This window comes from Poecile atricapillus, chromosome 19 (genome assembly GCF_030490865.1).
Source record: "Poecile atricapillus isolate bPoeAtr1 chromosome 19, bPoeAtr1.hap1, whole genome shotgun sequence".
Classification (NCBI taxonomy): Eukaryota; Metazoa; Chordata; class Aves; order Passeriformes; family Paridae; genus Poecile; species Poecile atricapillus.
In genome coordinates this window covers 4,532,289-4,558,152 of record NC_081267.1, presented here as the reverse complement: position 1 = coordinate 4,558,152, position 25,864 = coordinate 4,532,289, and the positions used below count along the sequence as shown (strand labels likewise).

Here is a 25,864-nt window from a genome sequence, read left to right as displayed (position 1 = left end):
TGCCATAGCTGCACAGTGACGTCACACAACAAACTCTGTGATGTCACAGCCCCATCTGTGACCTCACACAACCCACTCGGAGCTGTCAGACAGCCCCTTTCTGACATCACAGCTGCTCTGGGGCTCCAGGACACAGCCACAGAGGTGCTGCTGTGACACAGCCCCCTCTGGCACATCCCCCAGCCCCTGCCAGTGCTGAGCCCCTGGGAGCTCTGTCTGGGCCTGCTCGTGTCCCTGAGCTGCCCTGGCAGGGCCCCAGCCCTGCTGGGCTGTGCTCAGGAGCTGCTCCTGGCCAGAGCTGTCTCCCTGCTGTGGTCTGTTTCCATGGCAACCATCACCAGCCCTCTGTTGGTATCCTGTTTCCCTGACAACCATCACAGCCCCTGTTGCTATGGTCTGTTTCCATGGCAACCATCATCAGCCCCCTGTTGCTATGGTCAGTCCTTTGGCAGCTCCATGGAGACCCCATGCCAGGGGTGGTTGCCATGGACACCAGCTCAGGCCTGGAGCCAGGGCCCATTGCCATGGCAACCATTTGCAGTCCCATCCCCAGGCTCCTGGGATCACAGAGCCACAGAATTGGCTGAGTTGGGAGGGACCCATGGGGATCCTCCAGTCCAACTGCTGGCCCTGCACAGGACACCCCAACAATCCCAGCCTGGGCCTGGCAGCGCTGGCCAAACGCTGCTGGAGCTCAGCCAGCCCTGGAGCTGGGAGCCTTCCCTGGGGAGCCTGTTCAGTGCCCCAGCAGCCTCGCAGGAAAAACCTTTTCCTCACATCCAGCCTAAACCTGCCCGCCTCAGCTCCAGCCGCTCCCTCCACTCCTGTCCCTGGGCACCAGAGGGAAGAGGTTCCCACAGCCCCCAGCCAGGGACCCGCTCCCAAGGCTGCTGCCATGGCAACCAGGCCTGGCACCAGCTGGGATGCTCGGTTTCCATGGGCTGGGCTTCAGGAATGGCATTCCCCATTTTCCTGCTCCTGCTAATGCAGCTCTGCCGCTCGCTTCCCTCCCACCTCCCATGGAAAGCAGAAAAGGCAAAGATCCCGGGCTGGGATAAGAACAATTTATTGACAACAGCAATGGGATAAGGAACAAATAGGTACAGAAACAATTTGGATAACAGAAGGGATAAGACAATCTATTTACTGGGAAAACTAAAATGTCATTGACCGGCTCTTCCTGGCCACGTATTTCCTCCTGCCAGGAAAGGACACCCTTCTCCTCTGGTGAGAGACAGGGAGTCCTTTTCCTGCCCCTGGCAGTGACCTGAGGTGGGACTGAATATAATGGGCCATGATCACACTCTCACATTCTTTGATCCCAAATCATGTCATTGCCACGGGCAAGAAAAGGGACAGGTGTCTTCCCATCATGGATCACAGGGAACATGGATCACCAGGTCTCTGCCCTATGTTGGTCCTCCAAGGGGGGATGAGGCTGGAGCTGTGGAGAAAGCTCATCCTGCACTTTGGGGCATTTGCAGAGCTTCCCTTACCGGTGCCTCCGTTGGTGTTTGCTCAAGTGACATCTCTCACTGAAGCTCTTCCCACATTGGGGACACTCGTAGGGCCTCTCCCCAGTGTGGATACGCTGGTGCCTGATGAGGTTGGAGTTTCGCTTGAAGCCCTCCCCACAGTCGGGGCAGCGGAAGGGCCTCTCATCCGTGTGAATCCGCTGCTGCCTGAGGAGAGTGGAGCTGCTGTGAAACCTCTTCCCACACTCAGGACACTCGTAGGGCCTCTCCCCAGTGTGGATGCGCTGGTGGATGATGAGCTGGGAGTTGAAGCTGAAGCCCTTCCCACATTCCCCACACTCATAGGCCCATTCCCCAGTGTGGATCATCTGGTGGCAGATCAGGCGGTTGCTACACCTGAAGCTCTTCCCACACTCCAAGCACTTGTAGGGCTTCTCCCCATCCTGAAGCTGCTCATGGACCACCAGCTCAGAGCCCTGGCTGGATCTCCGGCCGCCTTCCCGGCACAGGGTGGGTCTTTCCTCCTCAGAGCACCCTGGGATGGGTTTGGAGCCCCTCCTCCTGCGGGATCTCCGGGGATTTTCCTCCGCATTGGATTCCTCTGCCGTGGAGCTGCTCAAAACAGCTTCTTCCATGAGGCTCTGCCACAGGGATTTGTCCTCCCTGGTCTCCATCCTCAGCTCCTTGTCTGGGGGAGGAAGGACAAGGAGAGGATGGGATTTGCCTCCGTGCCAGAGGGAAGGGGAAGGAGATCCCCCCAGTGCGTCCCTGGCACGACGGCGTTGGCAGCAGGGTTGTCCTGCAGCCGGGGGCCATGCTGGGCTGGGAGATGGAGCAGGAGAGAGGGGGAAAGGGGCACTGACTTCCTCCTCACCTGCCTGGGCATCCTGGGGCATCTTCCTCTTCCTTGCAGCCTTCTCCATCCAGCCAAGATTTGGGAATGGGAAATCCTGGTTTGGGGAGGTTTGAGTTTGAAGGTCCCTCTACCCAAGTCCATCTCCAGAAGTCACCGGGCATCTGGAGTCCATAAAAACCTCCCAAACACCAAGATTCAGCCCTGAAAATGCCTCCCAGGAGTTCCCCATCTCTGGTCTCTCCACTTTGGTGTTCAGGGGTTCCTCTCTGTCCCAGCTGCTGGGGGTCACTCTTGCACTGGGGGTCCTCTGTCTACTCAGTCCCTGCCCTCCCCAGGCTGCTGGGAGTGCCAAGAATCCAAAAAGTTCCCCTGGTTACCAGCTCCCCACTTAGGGATGCCAGGACCCCCAATTTACCCCCAAGGGGCATTTTCTGCTCAGGTTTGGATTTCTTCATTCTCCAAACGTCCCCTCAAGCAGCCCAAAATAGGAAGCACTTAAAATATCTTGGCTGAGGTCCCCCTCCCCGGTCACCTGTGGGATGGGGTGTGATGATCCCATAGGTAGGCGGCTGTGAATTGAGGGAGTGCTGGACCTCGTGGTTCCTTCTCCTTTCCCTGATCCTCCTTTGTCCCTCCTCTTCCTCTTGCTCCCCCTCTTCCTCCCTCCTCCACTTCTTCCCTAACCCCATCTCCCGCTCCATCCCTCGTGCTATTTGAGCCATTCGGAACACAGTTCCGCACCCAAACCTCCTGCCGTGCCCCGCGCCCTAAAGAGCCTGGTTAGAGCTCCCCAGGCTCCCCCCAAGTGCTCCCGAGCCGTATACATTCGCCCCCAGCACCTGCAGCCACGGCTCGGACACAAAAGTTTTCTCCAAGCGCTTCCCCACACCACCAAACGCGCCTTCCGAGCCACTTCCGGGACTACAGCTCCCATCATGCTCCGCGGCGCCCATAGAGCGCTATTCCAGCCGGGACTCCATCTCCCGTCATGCCCCGCGCCTCACCGGAACCCATTGGAGTTGCGCCTACAACTCCCGTGATGCTTCCCGGCACCATTAAACCGTATTATACCGGCGCCTACAACTCCCATCATCCCCCGCGGCCCATAGATTCCCTGTTACGGCCCCCCAAGTGCCCGCCCGGACCCCGAAGGGCCCCCAGATTCCCCTCCCTGACCTCCAAGTGCCTCCCTGGACCCCCAAGTGCTCTCCCGGACCCCGAATTGTCCCACAGAATCCCTAAGTGCCCCTCCAAGTGCTCACCCGGCTCCCCCAAGTGTCCTCCAGACCCCCAAATTCTCTCTAAATTCCCTCCCCAGACCCAAAACTGCCCGAAATGTTGCCCAGAAAAGTTTCCATGGACCCCAAAGTGGCCCCTTTTACCCTGTCTGAGAATAATTTCAAAATTATGAATAACGGGCTAAAAATAGGAGTAATTAGCATAAAGAGGGAGAAATAGTGGTCAGTTAATTAATGAAGGGAATTGTGGTACTTAGAGCCAGAGAACAATAATGTTTTGTTCCTGAAAATGTATCAATTCTTTTATATAAATGGAAAAACAAGGTTATAAGAATACAGAATAATATTATTATAAGAAGTAAAATTTTATTTTTATAAATTAATTAGATTTTAATGATAAAGAAAAATCTATAAATGTTCTCAATGTTTTGGGATGTCAGTCCCAGGTGGGCGATGTCAGACATGCTGAGGCTCGGGGTGAGGAGCAGGTTGTCCAAACAGGGGCAGCCCAAAAGGGGCTCATTCTTCTCCATGACCAGACCTGCTAAGGAGACATTCAGCATCAGGATTGTAAAGAGTAAATCGTGACCTCCTGATCAGTACACAAAGATGTTTTACAGTTTGAACAGTAGAATGTTGTCACTGTAAGGGGCCTTCTTTGTTAATGTACCTCATGTTGTGTCATGTTTGGTAAATACCAATGTTGTTGTACCAGCCTTGTTAATGTCACCTGGCCTTGTCTATTGCCTCTGCTGCTCCCGGCACCCCCCAATGGCACCGATGACAGCACCCAGTGTGTAGATGAGCCCAACTCCCATGGGGGGTAGCACCCAGGAGAAGTGGGATTAACATCCAAAGACCCCTAGAATCAGCAAGCTGTGGCACGAAACAGACTCCAAACTACACTGAGGAGCAAGGGAGAACATTGAGCAACTGACTGATGTTCCGGACTTTATCACCATAACTAAACAACATTTGCTCTCCATGACTACCCAAGATTTACAGTAAACCAGAGTTTTTCTAGACGCTTTCCTGAAGACAGAATCCCCAGCTCTGCCCTGTGGCAAAGCTGAACATCTCCTCCTCTGGGTCATCCATCGGGAGCAGCATTGAGCTCCCCCACCTAGAGGTGCCCTCAATAAAGGCATTAAAAAGGAGCTGCTCTCCTTGCCTGTTCTTTTCAGAAGGACTGAGCCTGTGGCAGAGTGACCCACGCTGCAGCACTGTGAGGGGGCTGTTCCCCATGGGATGGACCCAGCTTGGAGAAGTTCCTGGAGAAGTCTCCGGTGGCAGAGAGCCCAGGGTGCAGCAGGGGAACGACTCCTGTCCCTGAGCAGGGGGAAAAGCCCCGGGGGATGGAGTGACCATGGCCCCATTCCCTGTGTCCCTGCACTGCCGGGGGAGGAGGCACAGCTGGGAGGAGGGAGGGGTGGAGGGAAGCTGGTTTTAAGGGTCTTCCTTTACTCCTCATGATCCTGCTCTGAGTTTTTGGAGTTTTCTGACAGAAATCTCTCTCCTCCCCCAGTCATCCACAGGGATTTGTGGCAGTTTTCCCTTTTAGGGGGAAATCCGAGTGATGCCCTGATGCTCCTAATTAGAGGTGGGAGAAGTGAGGCTCCAGGGCTTCCCCCTGAGCCGGAGACACCGAACACCCAGAGCAGGGAAAGGCGGGCCGGGAGCTGCGGAGAACTTTGTTTGCGTTGGGAGCTCAATGGCGGCTCGGGCCGGGCCCGTTCCAGGGCTGTTCCTCATCTCCGCCCTTCCCCTCACACAGCCCGGGGGGCCCTGAGGGCGCGGGGCGGGGCTGTGCCGTGTGCAGAGCCCGCCGCTGGCTGCGATTGGCTGCTGCTGCCGTCACTCGTGGTTTTGGCGCACTCTGATTGGGCAGAGCGGGAACAAGCCCGGCCCCGCTGGCGCCCCCAGGGCGGCCGTGGAGCAGGTGAGCCGCCATTGCCGGAGCGTCTGTGCGGGCCCGGGAGCGGCGGCAGCGGCCGGAGCCCGGTGAGGCGGCGGCGGAGCTCGGAGGCGGCCCCGGCCATCGCAGGTGGGAGCCGCGCTCGGTTCTGCGGGGGCTCGGGGCTCGCTGCGGGCCCGGGAGGGGGCGGCAGGGGGCTGTGGCGGGTGGGTTGTGCCGTGGCCGGCCCGTGTTGGCCCTGGCGTGAGGGCGCTGCGGGAGCGGCTGCCCGCGGTCTCCTTCCCGCTGGGGTCTCGGCAGGAGCCGGTGCCGGAGCAGCGCTGGCTCGTCCCGGTTCGTGTCGGTAGCCCGGAGGTGGCTGCGCTGTGCCCGGGACTGGGCGAGAAAATTCCCGGCGCCAGAGGTTTGTGTGGCCAAAGGAGCCAGAGGAGTGGTGTGAAAGTGACTTTATTGCTGCCCAAAGGGAGAGGCCATGGGGCATTTACCATTCGCTCTCTCCAGTTGCTGGAGGACGCGGCCTCGTTTTTGTCCTGATTTTCCCGGCCGCGTGTCCCTGTCCCTTTCCCCACTGGCGGAGGTGCTTGGAAGGTTCAGACTTCCCCATCTGCCTCCTGCATGTCCCGGTTAATATGTACCCCCCGCTTTTGTATAACATCTGATATTGATGGCTCTGTTAAGTCTTTGTTCTTCTGGAAGTTCAGGAATTTAGCGGGACTTTGTCAGAGCAGCGGTCCTTGTCAATTAGTAACATTTTCTGAAAATGATGCTTTCTCCCATTGCTTCCTTATGTACAAATCCATATCTGCAAGCAGATTCACTCACTGACTCTGTTTTTTCTTCCTGGGTGTTCTTTGATTTTGGGATTGCTCTCAGTGCCCTCATTCTCTGTCCTTTTGTAGCCGTTTGTGGCTCAGGAGGCCTGGCTGCCCCCTGCATCCCCTTGCTCAGCTGCTGAATGAGCAGCACTCAGCAAGGTGTCCTGCATGGTGAAAAGATGAGAGTTGCTGTAGAACATAAGAGGACAAACTGCATTCCTTTAACCCATGGTCTGCCCGGGAAACATGGAGATGTGTTCTATTCCCATCTGTTCCATGTTTGGACCAGTACACGGGCTGCTTTCTTATTTCCTTGTTATCTGTTTCACCTCTTTTCCTTTGTGATCTATTTTCCAACAGCAGTTTGAGTCATTTAACTTTTCACAAGCTGTTTCTTTTTTTTGCTTAAAGATAATCTGATCCCATCCCATGGTGAAATGTTGTGTTCCTCATCTGAGTGGATTGGTTGGGAAGAAAGTCAGGAACTGGAGCTGTCTGGTTGGGTATTAGTTTGAGGACATCCTGTAATCTAAATATGCCATGGAAATGATAAATGGGTTCTCTGGCTCCTGATATGAATTTGTCAGGGTTCCCAGGGGCTGGTCCGTGGTGTTGCAGGATTTGTTCTGGTGGCCGTTCATCTTTTCCCCATTTTTGGGTGCTCCCTCCAGCCAGGGCTCCACCAATTTTTGGCTTTTCTCTAATTAAATCAGCTCATACTTGGATTCCCAACTGATTTCCCTTGGGGTAACAAAAACCCCAGTGCTCTAATTCACCCTGGATAACACAGAAAGTGAGAGCACAAGTTAAGGTGGGGACTGGGATGATTCCCGCCCATTTTTTATAGTGAAGTTTTCACAACAATCTCCATTTGCTGTTTTCCTTTGCAGCTTAACCAATTTCTGTGTCAGTCCGATATCCTCACCATGGGCTCTGCCTTTAGCTGTGCAAATTCTGTCTGTGCCCCCAGGCAGAGCTTGGGGTGAGGGGCAGAGGAATTCAGCCCAATTCCTCCCCCAGGCAGGAAGACCCTGGTACATTGTCCAGGCTTTGCCCCAGAGGTGTTAATTTGCATTTCTAAAGCTCCTCTCCTGGCTGCCTGGAATGAATCTTCTCTTCCTGGGGAGCCATGGGATGACTCACATGAAGGGCTCCCTCCCCCATCTGCTTTTTTTTTTTTTTTTTTTTTTTTTAACAATTTTCTATTAACTCTTTCCATTTTAAAGGGCTACCTTTCAAACTCTTCTAGTTTTCAAAATGCAGGTTAAAGGTGAACATGGAAAAACCCATCCCATAATTTTGCTATCACTAAGAGCCACACACAAACATAAAAGCAAAAATTAGAAAGCAATCAAGTATTTTCTTTTACTTCTCCTCTGACTAAAAACTGATTCTCACACCCCTGGCCCAAACAGAACTTACAATATAAAAGTAGAATTATAACGAAAAATTCTTCTAATGGTGTAATCCTTTCACTGAAACTGTGAAAAGCAAAAACTCTCCAACAATGTCTTTAGAGAAATAAAGCATTACTTGATTCTGAACAGAATCATTTCAACCACACATAATCTGCATGTGCAGAGAAAATCATTCCATGACATGTGAGTTTTACTAGATGTTTCCTAAACTTTATACAGTCTGAACCCATAGAAATCCATGGGTTTAATGTTCATTGTTTCCATGTTGTGGAGTTCTTAGTGTTTGGTTTCCTGTTGCACCTGGATTTCTGTGTCTCTGATGTGAATTAGGTCTGCACTCCTGCATTTCCTGCTCAGCCTTTTCCAGACCAGGTGTCTCCAGCTGTGCCAGGGGCAGTGTCTGGGGTAGATGTTGGTTGATGTTTGCTGCTGGGCCTTGGTGTTTTGTTGATGGTCGTTGTCTTTGTGGGAATCTTTTGGGCTATTCCCAGTCTGTTGAGATGTTAAGCTCATCTCTGCTGAGTGGTGGAACATCCCTTAAAAAAAACCTTTACAATTCCTTTCCCCAAGGCAAATGCAAACGAAGCCTGACTGCAGAAATCCAATAAAAAATAATTTTACACTTGGTCTATTTTCCAATACTCTAATCCCAGCCAGCCCAGAGTGTAATTGAGAGCCAGAGTGGAATTCTCACGGTGCCTTCCCCAGCAGCTGTGGCGAGGGCAGGCACAGAAAGCCCTGAAGCTCCAGCAGTGCCAGCCAGGATTGTCCCGCAGGGGCTGGAGATGCCAGAGGGTGCCCAGACCGAGGATTTGAGCAGAGGATCTGTGGGCAGGCCCAGGGGCTTCCCCCACTGGGGAGCCCTGGCTGCTGCTGCCTTGCCTTCAGTGCAGGCTCAGGGGCGACCTCCCATCCTCCTGCTGCAGCTGGGAAATCCAAATCTCCGGGGCTTCAGAGCCCTTGAGCCGAGGCTGAGGGGTCCCCCCGTGTTCAGCTGTGCTGGGGCTGTTTCTGTGCTCAGGGACACTTGGAATGGGCCGTGCCACTTGGCCACCAGAGCTGCTTCTTTCCTCTGCTTCAGCAGGACCCGATGTCCTGGTTGGGTGTGTCGTAGTAGAGATGGACAATGACACCTGTTTCTTCTTCCATCACAGCCAAAGCTTTATTGCACACAGCTTATATTTACATGGTTATCAGAAGGCACCGTGCTTAATTCCAGTTGGTTGGGAACTCAGTTCACTGGTTGGTAATGGTGAGTGTACACATCAATCCAAACTTTTCTCTCTAACAATGTTTACATACTTTTTCTACTGATTCCCATGGGACAGATCCCTTGTTACTACAGGTGCACTTGTTTTTCTCCCCAGGAATAGTTTTTTATGCTAAAAAACTTTTCATTCTCAAGATGTTTTTGCATGGGAACTTATCAGGCCAGCTGCTAGCTACACTTAGCCTACGTAACAAATCCTAAACCATGATTTTCCAAGTCCTTTCTTTTGTAAGGTTTTACCTTTATGTGACAGGGTGTTGTGGACAGCAAAGTCCAAAGGTGGGTGTGTCTCAAATCTCTCCCAGCCCCGGTTGGGATCTCTCTCAATTCAATGCAGGCATGGGTTTCTTCCCAGCCCCCTCTCTTGGCTGTTCAAACAGGAGGCTGGGTTAAACCCTTCCCGTCCTCAATTCTAAATCCTCCTGTGCCACTGAACAAGTTTCATACTGCAGTCACCGAGCTCTGCTCATCCATTTAGAGGCTCTGTTGGGGTACGTGGGAGAAGGTGAGGAGGGGTCCCTGGGGGTCGTGTCCCCGCCTGGGAACGCCTGTGACCACCCCATGTCCCCCCCCATGCCGGGCTCACCCCCTTTTGTCTCTGCCAGAGCTCCTGACCCAGCTCCTGCTGTGCCCTGGGAGGGGCTTTGGGGAGCCCCCCTGGGACCCCCTTGGATCCCCATTCCTGGGCCCTGGGACCCCCCCCGCATCTCCTTCCCCAGCTCCGGGACCCCCTGCACCCCCTTCTCCTGCACCAACAGCGCCCTGCACCCCCTTTCCCGGGGATCCTCCCCTGCCAGCCCCTGGATCCCCCGGTTCCGTCAGCCCGGGGACCCCCGGAGCCCCATTCCCGGCCATCCCGGGGCACCGCACCCCCAGGCCTCCCTTTCCAGGGAAAGCCGAGCTGGGCACGGGGCTCTCCAGCCGCTCTGGGATTTCTGATCACCCAAAGGAGAGGGAGAGAGCAGCAGAGAGAGGGAGAAGGAGATTGGGAATCGGGGCTCGGGCTCCCAGCGCCCGCTCCTGCTCCGCCGGGGCTGGGGAGCCGCAGCCGCAGGAAAAATGGGATCCGCGGATCCCGGGGCTTTCCCCGCTTTGGGCCGAGGCCGGCGGGTTCCAGGCAGAGTTTGAGCGCAGGGCCCGGGAGTTCAGCCCAGTTTGTCCCGGGGGTCCCGCAGTGCGCGGCCGAGGAGGGTCCCGGGGGATCCCGGGAGGGGATCCCGGGGAATTCCCTGGAATTGCCCCGTCCCCTACCCCCGCGCTCCCTCGGGCACTTTCGCTTCCGCCTTGGCCGCCCTGCGCCGCCGGGATGTGCCCGGCGACCGGTGACGTCACTGCAGCCTCGAGCTGCCACTGGCGGGCAGCAAAGAGCGGCGCCAATGGTGGGGCCGGAGGCGGCTCTGGGGGCGGGGCCGGAGCTGTGGGCGGGGCCGCAGCGGAGCAGCGCGATGGCTCCAGCGCTGGGGCCGGGGGCGCTCCCGGGGGGCGGCGAGAGGTGAGGGGGACCCCCGGCACCGGGACTCTTTGATCGCCCACTCCGGAGCGCCGAGGGGCCCCTAAACCCCCATTCCTGGGCGCCGCCATCCCACCGAACCCCCATTCCCGGCCGTGGGTCCCACCCTGCACCCCCTTATCCGGCACCAGGAACGCCTGCACCCCTTTCCCGGCCATCCCGCCTCCCGTAGCCCCCAGAGCCCCCTTCTCCTTGACCCATTTACCCCCGGACCCCCATTCCTGCCTCTCCCAGCAGCCAGCCCCTCCTTTCCTCAGCACTGAGGACACCCGGGACCCCTATTCCCAGCCATCCCGGCTTTCCCTGCCCTCTCCTGGCAATGGGGACACCGGGGACCCTTGGAGCTCCCTTTCCTGGGTACAGGAACGCCCTGAACTCCAGCCATGCCACATCTAGCCAGCCCCAGCCTCCCCTCTTGTCAGTCCTGGCATCCCCAAATGCCCTTCCCGGCTCTCCCCGTTCCCCCTTTCCTTCAGCCATGATCCCCCCGATCCCAAATCTCCAAACGTCCCCCCAGTTCTCCTCTCCCTGCGTTCCCTGCACGCGGCGCTGTCGGAGCCCGGCCCGGGCTTCCCGCAGTCCATGTCCATGGGGTCCCTGGCTGGGATCCCCTTCCAGCGCCGCCGCAGCGAGCGGGGCCGGGCGGAGCCGCAGCCCCGGGGATGGCGGCCGGAGCTGAGCCGGGATCTTGGGATAGCCAGGTTGGCTCCGGGGTTGGGGCCGATGAATATCTCGGCTGGGCTTCTTTCTTTGTCTAGTTTGATTGCTCCCCAACTGTAGCTTGTCAGGTGGGGTGTTCAGGTCTGGTGATGAGTATCTCGTCCGGGCTCGTTTCTTTTGTCCAGCCTGATGGCCCGTGTCCTGCTTATTCTTTTAGGTTGATGGGGGCTGGCTAGGATCATTATCCCGATGCCGGTAGAATTGTTATCTCTAGAATGGATGTTTGCGGCTGGATCTAGGGAGGAATCCTTGGCCACACTATATTTTATATTTTCTCATGTTATTATACTACAGATATATTTATTTAGGTCTTTATGAATTTTTATTCATAACTACATTTATTACATTGGGATAGCCAGGGCTGGAATACTGGGATAGCCAGGGCTGGGATATTGGGATAGCCAGGGCTGGGATATTGGGATAGCCAGGGCTGGGATATTGGGATAGCCAGAGCTGGGATATTGGGATAGCCAGGGCTGGGATATTGGGATAGCCAGGGCTGGGATATTGGGATAGCCAGGGCTGGGATATTGGGATAGCCAGAGCTGGGATATTGGGATAGCCAGGGCTGGGATATTGGGATAGCCAGAGCTGGGATATTGGGATAGCCAGGGCTGGGATATTGGGATAGCCAGGGCTGGAATACTGGGATAGCCAGGGCTGGGATATTGGGATAGCCAGAGCTGGGATCTTGGGATAGCCAGGGCTGGGATATTGGGATAGCCAGAGCTGGGATATTGGGATAGCCAGGGCTGGGATATTGGGATAGCCAGGGCTGGGATATTGGGATAGCCAGGGCTGGGATATTGGGATAGCCAGAGCTGGGATATTGGGATAGCCAGGGCTGGGATCTTGGGATAGCCAGGGCTGGGATATTGGGATAGCCAGGGCTGGGATATTGGGATAGCCAGGGACGGCACAAGGAGCGGCACCGGCACGGGGCCAGCGGGGAGCTGCAGATGCTGCAGTAGCGGCACAGCCAGAGCGGGGCTGAGCGGGGGGAGCCGGGGCTGGGGGATCTGTGGGGCTGCGATGGCAACTGTGGCACCGCCATGGGGATCCCTGAGATCCAGGCTGAGGGATTAACAAATTCCCTGGCTCACAGCTGCAGGGAATGTCTCCGGAAATATGTCAGATATGGGCGGGAGGTGCTGGAGTGTAAAGGTAGGAGGACAGAGTTCCCAGGGGATATGGGAATGGGAATGTGGGATCGGGGAGGGCAAAATTTGGGAACATTTGAATTCCCATGGAAATTCCACGGATGGATCTCAGACATCATCCCATTCCCACGGGACCTCCACGGATGGATCCTGCTGCTGTCCCATTCTGTAGATGGATCTCACTGCCATGCCATTCCCATGGAATTCCATGGGCAGATCTCCCCATCCCACTGCCATGGGAGCTCCAATCCGGTTCCCCCCAAACCCATCCTGGGGGACCCCCCATGACCCACCCATCCACCCCAAACTCTTCCTGGGTCCCCCCTCATCCCCCCACAACGGGAATTCCTGGGAGTCCCCCTGTGTCCCCTCCCCCAGGACTTTGGGGGTCCCACCCGACCTGTCCGTGCACCCCCAGATTTCTTCCACAGCCCCCCTGTGATGGTGGAGGGTGGGGGCCGAGTGCTGGTGCCCCCCTGCCTGCAGCAGATCCAGCGGTGAGGGCAGTTCGGGGGGTCCCTCAGCATTTGGGGTCCCTGGGATTTGGGGTGACCCCCCGGGCCCCCCAGGATCTCCCTGAACACGCTGACGCTGCCCATGCACAGTGAGAAGGTTCAAACCCGGCACGGGGTCCCCAGCACTGCCACCCGCATTGCCCAGGTACCCCCAAACCTGCCGAGAACCCCCAAACCCCCCGGGACATCCCAACCTCCCCTGATCCCAAACACAGGCCTGGATGCTCCAAAAACTCCCCAAGACTGCAAAATCCCATACAGACATTGAGAAGGTTCATACCCGGCATGGGCTCCCCATCTCCATCACCAGCAGGTTCCCCAAAACCACCCACCCCTAAAAATGTCACTTAAAGCCGTCATGATCCCCCCTAAGAAGGGGTTTGTGGAGCTGTGGCCGCACAAACAGCCTAAAATGGGGAGGAAAAAACCCCTCTAGTGGTGGGATCCCCCCAAAAAACCTGAAAAAGAGAAAAACTCCTCTTGAGAGGGGCCTGAAGACCCTGAAAGGCCCTGGAAGAGGGACAAGATCCCCTCCTCTGCTGGGGCCTCCCCGAGCCGGGAACTCTCCCGTTCCTGCACTCGGGGGAGCCCCGAACGACGGCGGCTCCTGGGCTGAGCCCCCCTCAGCCGGGGCTGCGGGGGGAACTGGGGGGGCTGGGACGGGGCTTGGGGGTCCTGGGGTGAACTGGGGGACCCTCAGTGCTCCCACCTCCCCCTGTCCCCCTGTCCCGCCCCGTTCCCATTGTTCCCCCAAACCTCCGCTGCCCCCAGCTCGGTTTGGGGGGGACCCAGCCCTTTCCCATCGTGTCCCGGCCCGGCCCCGCTCACCCGAGGGCTCCGAACCACGCCCAGGGACAGAGGAGGGACAGAGGAGGAGGAAGAGGAGGGACAGAGGAGGAGGAAGAGGAGGAGCAGGAGGAGGAAGAGCTGGAGCAGGCAGAGGAGGCTCCACGTGCGCTCCCCGCTCTCTGGATCTGCAGCTCCTTCGGGACCATCGCCCCCCATCCCGCAGGTGCCCGGGGAGGGGGAGCTCGCCCCAAATACCCCGGGGGTCCCTGGGTTTGGGGTTTTTGGGGGAGATGTTTGGGGATGGCAGGGCTCCAGAGCCGAGCCGCAGATGCTCCTCGGGGGGTCCCCGGGAGGTGTTTTTGGGGGGTCCCGGTGGCGGCAGAGCCCCGGCAAAGGGGCCGGGGGGATGCGGGTCCCCCCGCGGTGGGGGTTGGGCTTCCCGGGCCGGGCCCCCCGAGCTCTGCCGGGGCCGCGGGGGCTGGGGGACCCCGGTTTTGGGGAGCCCCGGGAGAGCCGCGGCTTCCCTGAGCGGGACCCCAGAGAGAGGAGAGCCCCAGAGCCGCAAAGCGGGGACCCGGATAGGGGGGGACCCCTGGGATTGCCGGGACCCCGGCGGGGGGTGCTGGGGCTGGAGGGGCGGCACGGCCGGGAAAGGGGTTCGGGGCTCCCGGTGCCGGCAGTGGGAGCCCAGTTGCTCCCCCCGTGTGGTTCCAGTGTCCTCGGCACCGCAGGACGAGCCAAATCACTACCACTCATTCACTATTAGGGTACAATTTGTCTCCATTTTCCCCAAATGTTGTCTCAATTATTTCCCCCACTTTTGCTCCATTTTCCCCCAATTTATTCCCATTTTTCCACAGTTTTATTTAATTTTTCCCCAATTTTCCCCCATTTTTATTTCATTTTTTCCCTATTTTTTCTCCATTTTTCCTTATTTTTATTCCATTTTCATATAATTTTCCCCCATTTTATCCTATTTTTTTAGTTTTCCCCAAGTTTTTCCCCATTTTTCTCCTTTTTTCCTCCATTTCCCCCTTTTTTTATCTCATTTTTTTCTCTATTTTTCCCTATTTTTCCCCCCATTTTTCCTCCACTTTCCCTTAACTTTTTCCTCATATTTTCTCATTTTTTCAGTTTTTTTCCCCCATATTTAATCTACTTTTTCTCAATTTCCCCATTTTACACCACTTTTGCTCCATTTTTCCCCATTTTTTTCCTTATGTTCTCTCCTATTTTCTCCATTTTCTGCCATTTTTCTCCCATTTTTCCTTCACTTTTACCATTTTTATTCCCTTTTTCTTCCATTTCTCTCCCAGTTTCCTCCTTTTTTTCCCCATTTTTATCCCAATTTATTCTCATTTTTCCCCATTTTTCCCAATTTTCTTCCATTTTTTTCTCCATTTTTTCCCCAATTTTTCCTCCATTTCTCTCCCATTTCCAGCATTTTTTCCTATTTTTATAGCATTTTCCCCATTTTTCTCTCATTTTTGCTCCATTTTTCCTCCATTTTTCTCTTTTTTCCAGTTTTTTCCAGCTTTTTCCAGATTATTTTTTTCTTTCTTTTCCTCACTTAATCCTGGATTTTTTCCCATTTTTCCCAATATTTTCCCCAATTTTTTTCCTCCCTTTTTTCCCATTTTTCCTGATTTTTGCCTATTTTTTTCCCAAATTTTTCCTGGTTTTTTCCTGTTTTTTTTCTTATTTCTTTTCCTGATTTTTCCCTCATTTTTCACATTTTTTTTCAATTTTTTCCCATTTTTTTCCTGATTTTTGCCTCTGATTTGTCCCAATTTTTCCCCATTTTTTCCTGATTTTTGCCTGTTCTTTACCTAAATATTTCCTGGCTTTTTCCCAATTTTTTCCCATTTTCCAAGGGTTTTTTTCCCCGCCTTTTTTTCCTCATTTTTTCCCTGATTTCTTCCTGGATTTTTTCCCAGATTTTTCCTGGTCTTCTTCCTCCTTGATTTCCTGATTTTTCCCCTGTTTTTTCCCAATTTTTTTCCCCCATTTTTGTCCAGATTTTCCCCCATTTTTTCCTGATTTTTCCCTGTTCGTTTTCCAGGTTATTCCCTAATTTTTTTCTAAATTTTCCCCTGATTTTTCCCTGTATTTCCTAATTTTTTTCCTGATTTTTCCTGATTTTTTTCCAAGTCTCTTTCCTCTCTCTTTTCTTGATTTTCCCCATTTTTTTCCTGATTTTTCTTGATTTCTTTTCCTGATTTTTCCTCTTTCTTTTTCTGATTTTTTCCCAATATTTTCCCAATTTTTTCAAAAATTTTCCTTGATTTTTTTGTGGTTTTGTTCCCATTTTTTTCCCTAGATTTTTCCATTTTCCTTTCCCAAATTTTTCTGGTTTTCCCCAAATTTTTCCTGATTTTTCTTCATTATTTTTTTTTTTGATTTTTCCAGGTTTTTTTATCCTTTTCCTGATTTTTTTCCCCTGATTTTCCTTTTTCTTTACAATTTTTTCTGATTTTTTTCCCAATTCTTTTTCTGATTTTTATGCAGTTTTTCCCCAAATATTTCTGGCTTTCCGTTGATTTTTTCAATTTTTTTCCAAATTTTTCCCTGATTTTTTTCCCAGGGTCTTTTTGTCTTTCTTTTCCTGATATTGTACCTGATTTTTTCCCAATTTTTTTCATGCTTTTCCCATTTTTTCCTGATTTTTTCCTCTTCTTCTCCCAAATTTTTCTAGTTTTTTCTCAGTTTCTTCTCAAATTTTCCTGGTTTTTCCCATTTTTTTCCCCATTTTACCAGATTTTATTCCTCTTTCTTTTCCTGATTTTCCCCGATTTTTCCCAGTTCTTTCCCAGTTTTTTTTCCTGATTTTCCCATTTTCCCCAAATTTTTCCTGTTTTTTCTTGATTTTTTCCTTCTTTTCCTATTTTTCCTGATTTTTCCTCATGTTTTCTGATTTTTCCTGATTTTCCCATTTTTTTTCTGCTTTCTTTCCTGATTTTTTTCCCTGAGTTTTCCTTGAGGTTTCTCCTTTTTTTTTCCCCCAAATTTTTCCTGGTTTTGCCAACTTTTTGTCAAATTTTTCCCTGTTTTTCCCAAATTTTTCCCATTTTTTCCCTGCTTTTTCCCCAAATTTTTTTGATTTCGCCCTGGGGTTTTTTTCTGTTTTTTCCCTGATATTTCCCCTTTATTTTCCTTGAATTTACCCTGGTTTTTTTCCCATTATTTCCCCATTTTTCTAGTTTCCTTTGCACTCCCAGTCTGATCCCAGTCACCCCCAGTATGAGGCCAGTGGCCCCCAGTTGCTCCCTGTCAGTTCCAGTATGACCCCAGTAGCCTCCAGTGTGATCCCTGGGACTCCCTGTCTCTCCCAGTATACCCCAGTCAGCCCCAGCACGCTCCCAGTCATTCCCAGCTCCTCCCAGTTCCTCTCAGCATGATCCCAGTTGTTCCCAGCCACTCCCAGTCAATCCCAGTATGATTCCAGTCACCCTCAGTGGGATCCCAGTCTCAGCCAGCAGGGACCCAGCTGCTCCCACTGTGATCCCAGTATGATCCCAGTTGAGTATGATCCCAGAATAGTTGTAATTCTTCCCAGTTCCTACCAGTATGATCCCAGTTGTCCCTGGAATAGTCCCAGTCCATCTCAGCATGGTCCCACTCACTCCCAGTTTCTCCCACTGTGATTCCAGCTGTTCCCAGTTATGGTCACAGTCACTCCCAGTATATCCCAGCTGCCCTCAGCATGCTTGTGCTCATTCCCAATCATTCCCAGTTACCCCAGTAGGGTTCCGGTTACCCCAGTACAAACCAGTTCCTGCCAGTGCTGCCACTCCTGGGATCCCCCAGCCCTCTCTGTGTTCCCCCCTCCCGCATCTCCCCAGAGGAGCCCCAAGGGCTGGCAGTCCCCAGCCAGGGTCCCCAGCCAGCCCCAGGTTGGATCTGCAGCCCCCAATTTTCCCAGTTTCCCTCTCCTTTTCCCCGGGCCGGGTTCCCCCCGTCCCCAGCGGGTGGGAGCAGCGGAGAGCCCCGCGCTGCCCATCCCGACCTGTCCCGGCTCCATCCCCGCTCCTGCCGTGGGCTGTGAGGGGTTCGGGAACGGGGCACCGAGGGTGTCACTGCTCCTGGGGGAGGAGGAGGAGGGATGGAAGAGGAGGGATGAAGAAGGAGAGTGAGAAGGGATGGAAGTAGGAGAAGGGGGTGGGGTTAGGGAGGAAGAGGAGGAGGAAGGATGGAAGGGGGGGAGGAGAGGGAGGAAGAGGAGGGACAAATGAGGATCAGGGAAAGGAGAAGGAACCACGAGGTCAAGCACTCCCCGAATTCATAGCCCCTCACCCCCCCATCCCACAGGTGACCGAGGAGGGGGAGCTCAGCCCAGATATCCTGGGGGGTCCCTGGGTTGGATTTTTTCAGGGGGGATATTTAAGAATTAAGGACTCCAAGGCTGAGCGGAAAATCCTACTTGGGGGGACATTGGGGGGTCCCAGCATCCCTAAGTGGGGAGATGGAAACAGGAGGAACTTTTCAGATTCCTGGCACTCCCAGCAGCCTGGGGAGGGCAGGGTCTGAGTAGGTGGGGAACCCTCAGTACAAACAGGACCCTCAGCAGCTGGGACAGGGGGGAAGCCCAGAACACCAAAGGGGAGACACCAGAGATGGGGAACTCCTGGGAGGCATTTTCAGGGCTGAATCTTGGTGTTTGGGAGGTTTTTATAGGCCAGTTCTCCGGGTGAAGCTGGTGACTTCTAGAGATGGACTTGGGTTGAGGGACCTTCAAACTGAAGATACTCTTCCCCTGTTTTACCCAAACCAGGATTTTGCATTCCCAAATCTTGGCCCGATGGAAAAAGAGGCTGCGAGGAAGAGGAAGATGCCCCAGGACACCCAGGCAGGTGAGGAGGAAGTCAGTGCCCCTTTCCCCCTCTCTCCTGCTCCATCTCCCAGCCCAGCCTGGCCCCCGGCTGCAGGACAACCCCGCTGCCGACGCCGTCCTGCCGGGGACACACTGGGGGGATCTCCTTCCCCTTCCCTCTGGCACGGAGGCAAATCCCATCCTCTCCTTGTCCTTCCTCCCCCAGACAAGGAGCTGAGGATGGAGACCAGGGAGGACAAATCCCCACAGCAGAACCTCATGGAAGAGGCCGTTTTGAGCAGCTCCACAGTGCAGGAAACCAATGGGGAGGAAAATCCCCAGAGATCCCGCAAGAGGAGGGGCTCCCAACCCATCCCAGGGTGCTCTGAGGAGGAAAGACCCACCCTGTGCCGGGAAGGCGGCCGGAGATCCAGCCAGGGCTCTGAGCTGGTGGTCCATGAGCAGCTTCAGGATGGGGAGAAGCCCTACAAGTGCTTGGAGTGTGGGAACAGCTTCAGCCGGAGCAACAGCCTGATCCAGCACAAGATGATCCACACTGGGGAATGGCCCTACGAGTGTGGGGAATGTGGGAAGGGCTTCAGCTTCAGCTCCCAGCTCATCATCCACCAGCACATCCACACTGGGGAGAGGCCCTACGAGTGTCCTGAGTGTGGGAAGAGGTTTCAGAGGAGCTCCCATCTCCTCGTGCACCAGCGGATTCACACGGATGAGAGGCCCTTCCGCTGCCCTGACTGTGGGGAGGGCTTCAAGCAAAACTCTCACCTCATCACCCACCGGCGCATCCACACTGGGGAGAGGCCCTACGAGTGTCCCCAGTGTGGGAAGAGCTTCAGAAACAGCTCTAATTTGACCATTCACCAGAGGACCCACACTGGGGAACATCCCTATGAGTGTGGGGAATGTGGGATGACCTTCAGATGGAGGTCCCAGCTGACCATCCACCAGATGATCCACACTGGGGAGAGGCCCTACGAGTGTCCTCAGTGTGGGAAGAGGTTTCAGAGCAGCTCCACTCTCCTCAGGCACCAGCGGATTCACACGGATGAGAGGCCCTTCCGCTGCCCTGAGTGCAGGAAGGGCTTTAAGCGAAACTCCCACCTCATCACCCACCAGCACATCCACACTGGGGAGAGGCCTTACAAGTGTGGGAAATGTGGGAAGAGGTTTCAGACCAGGTCCAGTCTCCTCCAGCACCAGCGGATTCACACGGATGAGAGGCCCTTCCACTGCCCCGAGTGAAGGAAGGGCTTCAAGGACAACTCCCACCTCATCACCCACCGGCGCATCCACACTGGGGAGAGGCCCTACGAGTGTCCCCAGTGTGGGAAGAGCTTCATCCAGAAATCTCACTTGACCCAACACCAACAGAGGCACCAGTAAGGGAAGCCCTGTGAATGCCCCAAGTGCAGGAAGAGTTTCGTGCGCTGCCCCAGCTCCATCCTCCATCAGAGGACCTTTGTTGGGCAGGACCTGATGACCCACGTTCCCAGTGATCTGTGGTGGGCAGACACTGAGCTGGTGGTCTTTATATTTTGGTTTCAATTATCTTTTGATTAATCTTCATCCCTTTAAAACCAACAAATAGTGGTAAAAATCAAGAAATTCATCAAAGGCATCTAAAGCTTCACATTTTACTAGTGCTACAATGGAATCTGGGAGATACATGGGAGTATTTGGGGGTATTTGGTGTAGTTGTTTCCATTTCTTGGCACTCAAAGAGACGAGAGGGTTTGATCTGTCACCTCAAAACCACTCAATGCCACTGAATCCTACTCAGTCCCTCTCCAAAATTATTCAACTCCACAGCCCCTCAGGGTGTGATGCCTTAAGTTTTATATTTTTCGTATTCTGCGCTGCCTAGGTTTGTAGCTTTGAACTTCATATTAATTGTTAGTGAGCTCTCTTCACAGAGTAGGTAGACAAAACAATTCCTTTTCTAGCTTGATACCAAGGACAATTGTTAGAAGTTTCAGGTCCAAAAGTATAAACAAGGGTGGACTGAAGAGAGAAAACAAGAAGTACAGGAGTTCATCATCTGAAGCTGTAATTGGACAGTGAACAGATTGCAATATCCAGATGGACCTAAACTTCTAAAAATGTGAGACCTTGTGATCAGTTGTCCATTTTTGTGACCATTTCTTGTTCATCCTGGGTGTAGCCCTGGCCAGGTTCTTGTACTGCCCAAGGTCTGTCTTTAAGGCCTTTTAATAAACTTTATTCTTAACTCTGTCCAGCCTCTGTTCAAGGTCAGCCTTCTGAAGGCATCAGGTAGAATGGGGTTGGAAGGGGACTGTGTGAAGTGGGATGCAAATCAGGAGGGGTGAGATGGGCATTGGGTGAGGCAGGATGGGTGGGATGGAGTTTGGGAGGTGTGAAATGGGGGAAATAGGGATTGGGAAGGGGTCTTGATGTCCAGCAGGAGTGGGATGGGTTGAGGTTGGGACTGGGGAGGTGGGGTGGGGTCTGCAATGAGACAGCCAAAGTTTGGGGAAGATGAACGGAGGGAGAGCCCATTACTGAGTGAGTTTTTGTGTGAGGTGCCCCTGCCCAGGGAGGCAAAGATTGAGTTTCAAATGAACATTGTTAAAGTGAGAGGTGTGGGCAAGAGGGAATTCCATCCCTCTGCCTCAGAGGTTGGGCCCTGCAAGCCCAGGAAGAAACTCCACCCTGGGCCCCTCGTGGGGTGGCAGCCCAGGGATTTCTGATTGGGTTTGGGCCCCTGGGGTTTCTCCCTTGCTGTGTTCCCAGTGGTCCCTGACCTTGAACTCCACCCTGGTTCTCAAACCCCATCTCCCTGCCTCTGTTCAGGGCTGTCTCTGGGTCTGAGTTTGTTCCTGAGCTGAATAAATGGTTTCCTGAGCAGAATCCCATCTCGTTGGTGTCCCATGCCTGTTCCTGGTAACTGTGGCCTCCCTGGACATGATCCTGCAGCCCCAAAATGCAAGACCCTGCAAAATCAAGCCCCCCACCCCCTCAGACCCCCCAAATATCAAAAAATTCCCATAAATTTTCCCAAATTCCCCAAAATTCCCTTAATTTTTCCTAAATTATTCTTTTTGTCCCACTCCAAGACTAGGTGCCTCCACTGGATCTCGGGGACACCCCCAGGAATTTGGAGGGGGTCTCTCCTCCCCTGCCACCTCCAAAACCCCACCGCTTTTGGGAAAAAAAAACCCAAACAAAATCCCTTGGATTCAAGGGGGAGTTCCCCAATTTTTAATGTATTTTTTGGGTGTTCCCCAAAAATGTTTCAGTTTTTTTTTCATTTTTTTGCCAGTTTTTTTTGGTTTTGGCATTTTTCAAAATGAACTTTTTGGGGGGGGGGGGGGTTCCCCCAATTTTTTTGGGGGGGGTCCCTCAATTTTTTTCTGGGAATTCAACCCCTCCCTCGATATATCCTTTGTCCCCCTCCCCCCAAATTGGGTTGAGGGGATTTTTTTTTTTCTGTTTTTCTTTATTTTTACCTTTCCCCCCCCTTTTTTTCTTTTTTCCTCTTTTAATTTATTTGTACTTAATTTGGGGGGCTGAGGGGCAGGAATTTTGGGGAGGGGTCGCCTGGGGGGGGCTAGAAAATTTAAGGAGATGCCCATCCCCCCAAAAAACAGGAAAAATCACAGGAATTCTGGTGTTTTCCCCCCATCCCAAGGTGTGAAAAATATGAAATAAAAAATTTACATTCTCAGCTTTTCTGGTGATTTTTGGGGAGGGAGTTGCGATTTTGGGGGGTTGGGTTGGGGAGGAGTTGCTGGTTTTTTGCGGGGGAGTCTCCCAGGTTTTGGGGTGGAATTTGGGAATTTGGGGGGAATTTGGAGGTTTGGGGGGAAATTTGGGGTGTTGGGGAGAAACTTTGAGGGTCCTGGGGAAATTTCAAGGTTTTAGGGCAGAAATTTTAGGATTTTTTTTGTAACATTTGGGTGTAGGTGGAGGAAACTTGGGGTTTTAGGGAGAACTTTGGGTTTCTTAGGGGGAGGATTTGGGGTTTTGGGAAAGAAAATGGGGTTTGGGGGGGAAATTTGGTGGTTTTGGGGGAAATTTGGGGGGGGTGGGGAAATTTTGGAGGTTTTGATAAATTTTGGGGTTTTGAGGGGAAATTTGGGGTTGGGAGGAAATTTGGAGTTTTGGGGTGGGATTTTGAGTCTTGGGTGGATTTGGGACTTTGGGGGGAGTATAGGGGTTTTGGGGTTTTTGGGGTGATTTGTGAGGAATTTTGGTATTTTTGGGGAGGCATTTGGTGGTTTTGGGGGGAAATTCAGGGGTCTTGGGGGGGGTTCTGATTTTGGGAAGGGGATTTGGGGAGAATTTGGGTTTTGGGGGAATTTCCATTGATGGGGAGAGGTCCTAATCCCATTGAGAAGGGGCATTTTGGGGAGGCCTGAATTTGGGGGGGGGTCTCAGGGGGGATTCCCGATTTTAGGGCAGGGTTTGAGGTGAACTTGGGGGGATTTTCCAGCAATGGGGAGGCATCTTGGGGGTGGGATTTGGGGAGGGGTCTCAACAGAGCCCCATCCTGAGCTGGAAGCGGGGGGGATGTTGGGAGTGGAATCTGGGGAGGATCTGGGGGGAGATTTTCCAGCCATGGGGAAGGGTCCCGATCCTGGGACAGTTCCTGAATTTGGGGAGCAGTCTGGAATTTGGGGGGGGTCTCATTGGGGCAGCAGGAGGGGCTGGAAGCGGGGCACGATGTTGGCGAAGCCGCTCTCCAGGGGGGCCGTGGGCAGCTCCTCGGGGGGTGCCGGGGGTCGCGGCCGCAGGCGCTGCAGCAGCGAGGTCAGGAACAGGAACAGCTCTGCCCGCGCCAGCGCCTCCCCCAGGCACAGCCACTGCCCTGTGGGGAGGGGGCATCAGCACCGCCCCACCCCAAAGGGTCGGGGGTCCCAAAAGGGTCGAGGGGTCCCAAAAGGGTCTGGGGGTTTCAGGGATTGGGGATTCCAAAAGGGCCGAGGGGATTCCAAAGGGTCTGGGGACTCTGGGGGCTACGGGATCCCAAAAGGGTCTGGGGTCCCAAAAGGATCTGGGCTACCCCAAAAAGGGTCTGGGGGGTCCCTAAAGGGTCTGGGAGCTTTGGGATTGGGGTCCAAAAATGGTCTGGGGGTTTCAGGGGTCGGGGATCCCAAATGGGTCTGGGGTCCCCACCCCGAGGAATTTTGGGATTCCAAAAGAATGTAGGGCCCCACCACAAAGGAATTTGGGGATTTTTGGGATTCCAGAAGGATTTAGGACCCCACCCCAAGGATTTATGGGATTTTTGGGGTGTGCCCACTGGCCGAGAAGGGCACAAAGGCTTCGTTGCGCTGGAACTGACCCTGCTCATCCAGGAAGTTCCCAGGGTCAAATTTTGGGGGTTTTTGAAGGATTTGGGGTTGTATAGGACTGAGCTCAGCAGGGGGTAAACGTCTGTGTCCTGTGGGGTCAAGTGTGGGGCCAGAAGAGTCATTTGGGGTCAGGTGAGGGTTCAGAGTTGTCCTTTAGAGTAATTTGGGGTTATTTGTGGTAATTTGGGGTCATTGGTGTCATTTGGGGTTACTAGGGTGTAAGAGACAGTCTGAAGTTACCCTCATCTGCCTCACAACCATCGCAAGAACAGAGACCAAGACCCTGAAGACCCTGAGGGACTTTGTGCAGGGGTTCTGGCCTGGTTGAGGTGGAAGCTTGCCAGGTGATGGTTTGCAGGTGTGCTTGTTGTGCTCTCAAGGTACACTGCCTTCATTCCTGCTGCTGAGCAGGGACTTGTAAGGAGCGGCCTGTTCTGTACCTTACACCTGCTTCCCAGAGCAAGGGGGCTCATCACAATAGCCGAGGAATTTCCCCACCTCTTGGCCAGCTGCCCCTTGCTTTGAAACAGACTGTAAAAATGACTTTTCCAAGTTACTTTCTTCAAGAGAGATCTCCCCATGGAAGAAGACACCAGCGACCCTGTCCCATCCGTTGGCAGCTATAACCCCCCTTTTTTTCTTTTTGCATTTTGCCTCTTTATCCCTCTCTCCATCTCTCTCTCTCTCTCTCCTCTATCACATAACCCTTGTTGCTGGCACTAAAATAAAGGTGCATTATTGCTGTTGTGATTTAAACTGAAATCCCCTGGTGTCCTTTTTGCACTCTGAGATCAAACAAACCTCTCACAACTCCCACTTGTGTTAGGGGATTGTGACACTCGGCAGCGGGGTGACCCAAGGTGTGGCTTAGAGCAAATGCTCCACGGCACAAGGATATTGGTAGGCACATGGTGGAGACAAGGATGAGGAGGAGACCTCCAGTATGGGTTCCAAAGGCTTTTACTCGGCAAAAATGTATACTCTGCTCAGTTTTGGGCGCTTGTCTTACAGCAGCTAGAGAAACTTGCTTTAAGCAAAAAGGTGAGGAAAGAACTAGAATGGACTCCTTTCAAAACCTAGTTGAAATTTTGCAAAAACAATTAGATGAAGAAAGGAATGAGATCCATCTGTTGCCAGTGGCCTGAAGAGAGGAATGGGTTAAAAATTCAAAGAATGCTTACTCACCAAAGAAACAGTGGAGAGGGAAACCCTTCTCATTAATCAAATTTACCCTCAAAAAGAACTAACTGATGAAAAATTGTGGAGAGCACTGCTGTCCTAGCTTGAAACCTTTAATTCAAACAGAATATAATCATATCAATGATGAAGATCTTGATTTGCATACAACCACTAAAGAAATCCCGTACACTAGTGCTGAATTGGCTGAGCTGGAAAAGGAGTACGGGCGTCTCTCTCACGAGTCAGAGACAGAACACATACTGCATCTCTCACCGGAGGAGATCAGATTTGACTGACAGAACAAGAAGCCAGTGGGTACTGGGGACATGGGGTCTTCTCAACAGCAGGAGACAGATGTAACCCGTGGTCCCTAACTCAGCACGCAGCTCATTGGGCAGCAGGGCTTAATCCATTGGAAAGGGGAGATCCTGTAGCTATAGTTGGTACTCCTGACCAACTACTGGAAGACATGCACAAAGCTGCCTGCTTGCAAATGATACATGACAGAAAATTAACGACTGGTTATGAATCACCAATGCAATTACCTGTGAAATTATGACCCCTTTAATTCGAGGCCTTCCAGAATCACATAAACCTACAGCAATTTTCCTTCAAAAAACCATAGCAGCTAGAACTCCTGTTGTTGGCACTAAAATAAAAGTGCACTATTGCTGTGATTTAAACTGAAATCCCTTTGTGTCCTTTTGCACTGTGAGATCAAACGAATCTCTCATGACTCCTGCCTGTGTTAGCGGATCATGACAGAGCTCTCAGCAATCCAGGCAGCAACACAGGCAGCAGGACACAGAGGGCACTTCCTGGCTGGGACAGGGCTTGTGGCTTCAGCAGAACCACCAAAGG

The 25,864-nt window shown here is 53.1% G+C and overlaps 1 protein-coding gene across 1 annotated transcript in view; it reads right to left on the bottom strand.

The window, feature by feature from the left end:
- The window catches only part of LOC131586330 (uncharacterized), a gene marked incomplete at its 3' end in the record, with an annotated part of 381,810 nt that overhangs the window by 315,458 nt on the left and 40,488 nt on the right, over window positions 1-25,864 (bottom strand). The window contains 1 exon segment of the mRNA XM_058853155.1: window positions 1,537-1,851. Within this exon segment, the coding sequence (XP_058709138.1) occupies window positions 1,537-1,851 (315 nt within the window).